This window comes from Triticum aestivum, unplaced genomic scaffold, assembly GCF_018294505.1.
Source record: "Triticum aestivum cultivar Chinese Spring unplaced genomic scaffold, IWGSC CS RefSeq v2.1 scaffold263343, whole genome shotgun sequence".
Classification (NCBI taxonomy): Eukaryota; Viridiplantae; Streptophyta; class Magnoliopsida; order Poales; family Poaceae; genus Triticum; species Triticum aestivum.
This window is the reverse complement of record NW_025236381.1, coordinates 3,506-5,348: the sequence shown is the minus strand read 5'-3', so window position 1 is coordinate 5,348 and position 1,843 is coordinate 3,506. Positions and strand designations below refer to the sequence as shown.

General features: G+C 50.4%; 1 protein-coding gene across 1 annotated transcript; it reads right to left on the bottom strand.

Moving 5' to 3' along the window:
- Nucleotides 1–314: 314 nt before the first annotated feature.
- On the bottom strand, nt 315–1,181 carry LOC123176430 (desmethyl-deoxy-podophyllotoxin synthase-like). Its single transcript, XM_044590635.1, has one exon. The coding sequence runs from the start codon at nt 1,179–1,181 to the stop codon at nt 315–317; it is 867 nt and encodes a 288-aa protein (XP_044446570.1).
- Nucleotides 1,182–1,843: the final 662 nt, after the last annotated feature.

Sequence of the window (1,843 nt, the reverse complement as noted above, 5' to 3'; positions counted from 1 at the left end):
ATATATATATATATATATATATATATATATATATATATCAGATAGCACAAGTTGTTTGTTAGATGGCTATAACCAGGCCTAAATATAAGGATGTGGCTAGCTCTTATATTAGTCGACTGAGATTTAATCAAGTTTTAGTCAAGTGATATACATGCATGTAAGAAAGAAAAAAACCACACGGATCTAAATGTAAATCTCACGATTATAGTATCGACTATGACAGAAGAAAGATTGCAAATATAAAGCCTTGGTTGTAACAAGAGAAAGAGAGACAAGAGAGCTTACTATGAGGAGTGTCCTTATGACTCCGTGGGTCAGGGAAACACTTGGACCATGTCCTGCTCCTGCTCCTGCTCGGCATCTCCATCTCTGGCTGCCCTCCTCTCCTCGTGACTCTTGAGGATGCTGTCCATAACGCTCAACACCTCCTGACGCTGCCGCTCCGCCTTGCCGCCACCGCTGCGCACAAGTCGAACTAGCCACGACGAAGGGAAGAGGTCCCGAAGGTCAAAAATGGACGACAGGTCCAATCCTTGCTTGACGATCCTCAGAAACGTGGCCCTATCGGGCAGCCTGTCCCCAAAGCTGGCACGCACCACCGAGTCTGTCACGAACTCTTCCAGCCGCTTGCCGATGTCGACGAGTCGACCGTCGCACGTCGCCTCAGCCTGAAGCGACGAAAGCAGGCGCCCCGCCTCCTCCTCGCGGATCCGTCGGAACGCCTCGACGCGCCGCGCGCTGAGCAGCTCCGTCACCAGGATCCGGCGGAGAAGCCGCCAGTGGTCGCCGTAGGGCGCGAAGACGATCCCCTGGCCGTGCCTGGAGAGCTCGTCGATGCCCGGGCTGCTTAGCCGCGTCGAGAAGGCGGCCTCGTTACCCTTGTACATCTCCCTCGCGGCCTCGGCGGAGGAGACGACTATGGCCTCGCGCTCGCACACGCGGAGCAGCATGAGCGGGCCATGGCGGAGGGAGAGGTCGCGCATGATGTGGTGCGGGAGCCCGCGCAACAGGTGGTGCAGGCTGCCGATGATCGGAAGCTGCCATGGACCGGGAGGCAGCTTCGGGCGGGGACGCCTGGTGGCAGCGGTGGCGGCGGCGCGTAGGACGGCATGGTAGAGGAGAGCTAACAAGATGCATAGGGCCAAGTGGTACGAGTAGTATGGCAGCGTGGACAGCTCCATGTGCGCCAAAGGGTTACGCGCATCTACAACAGACTAGCAGACCGAAGCATGTCCATTTATTTATAGGGGTCCTCGAAACTTGTTCAACATGTGATGGTTTAGTCCTAAAACATGCAAAAGTTAACTCAAACATCCACACAATGTACAGATTTAGTCCGAAGCCAATCAGAACGTGACATGTGGCACCTTGCTGGGTGAGCTGGTCAATAGTGCACTTTTACGGATATCTCCTTCCATTTTTTTTTGAATCAGCTCACTCAGCAAGGCGCCACATGCCGCATTCTGATTGGGTTTGGACTAACTTTGCACATTGTGTGCAAGTTTTAGGATGGTGGGGTTAACTTTTGCAAGTTTTAGGACTGAACCATCACATGTTGAACAAGTTGTAGGACCTCTAGTGCTTTTACCTCATTTTTTTTCTTCATATTCACTTGTGCGATTGTGCTTTTCACGTAAGGTGTCCTATTGGGTTTGCGATAGGATTTATCTGGGTTGTACCTTGTACGTGTCATGCTAAAAAGTGCACCTAATATTGTTTTGCCTAACCCTTTAGATGTTTTAATCTCAACCGCTATAATCCAGATCAATGGATAATATATTTTTAACATATGTGGATTAACGCGTGGAGGCTTGTTTTACTTATGTTTTAATAATAACTAGTT

Coding starts and splice junctions, on each gene's coding strand:
- LOC123176430 (XM_044590635.1), bottom strand. CDS start 1,181: ATGGAGCTGTCCACGCTGCCATACTACTCGTACCACTTGGCCCTATGC.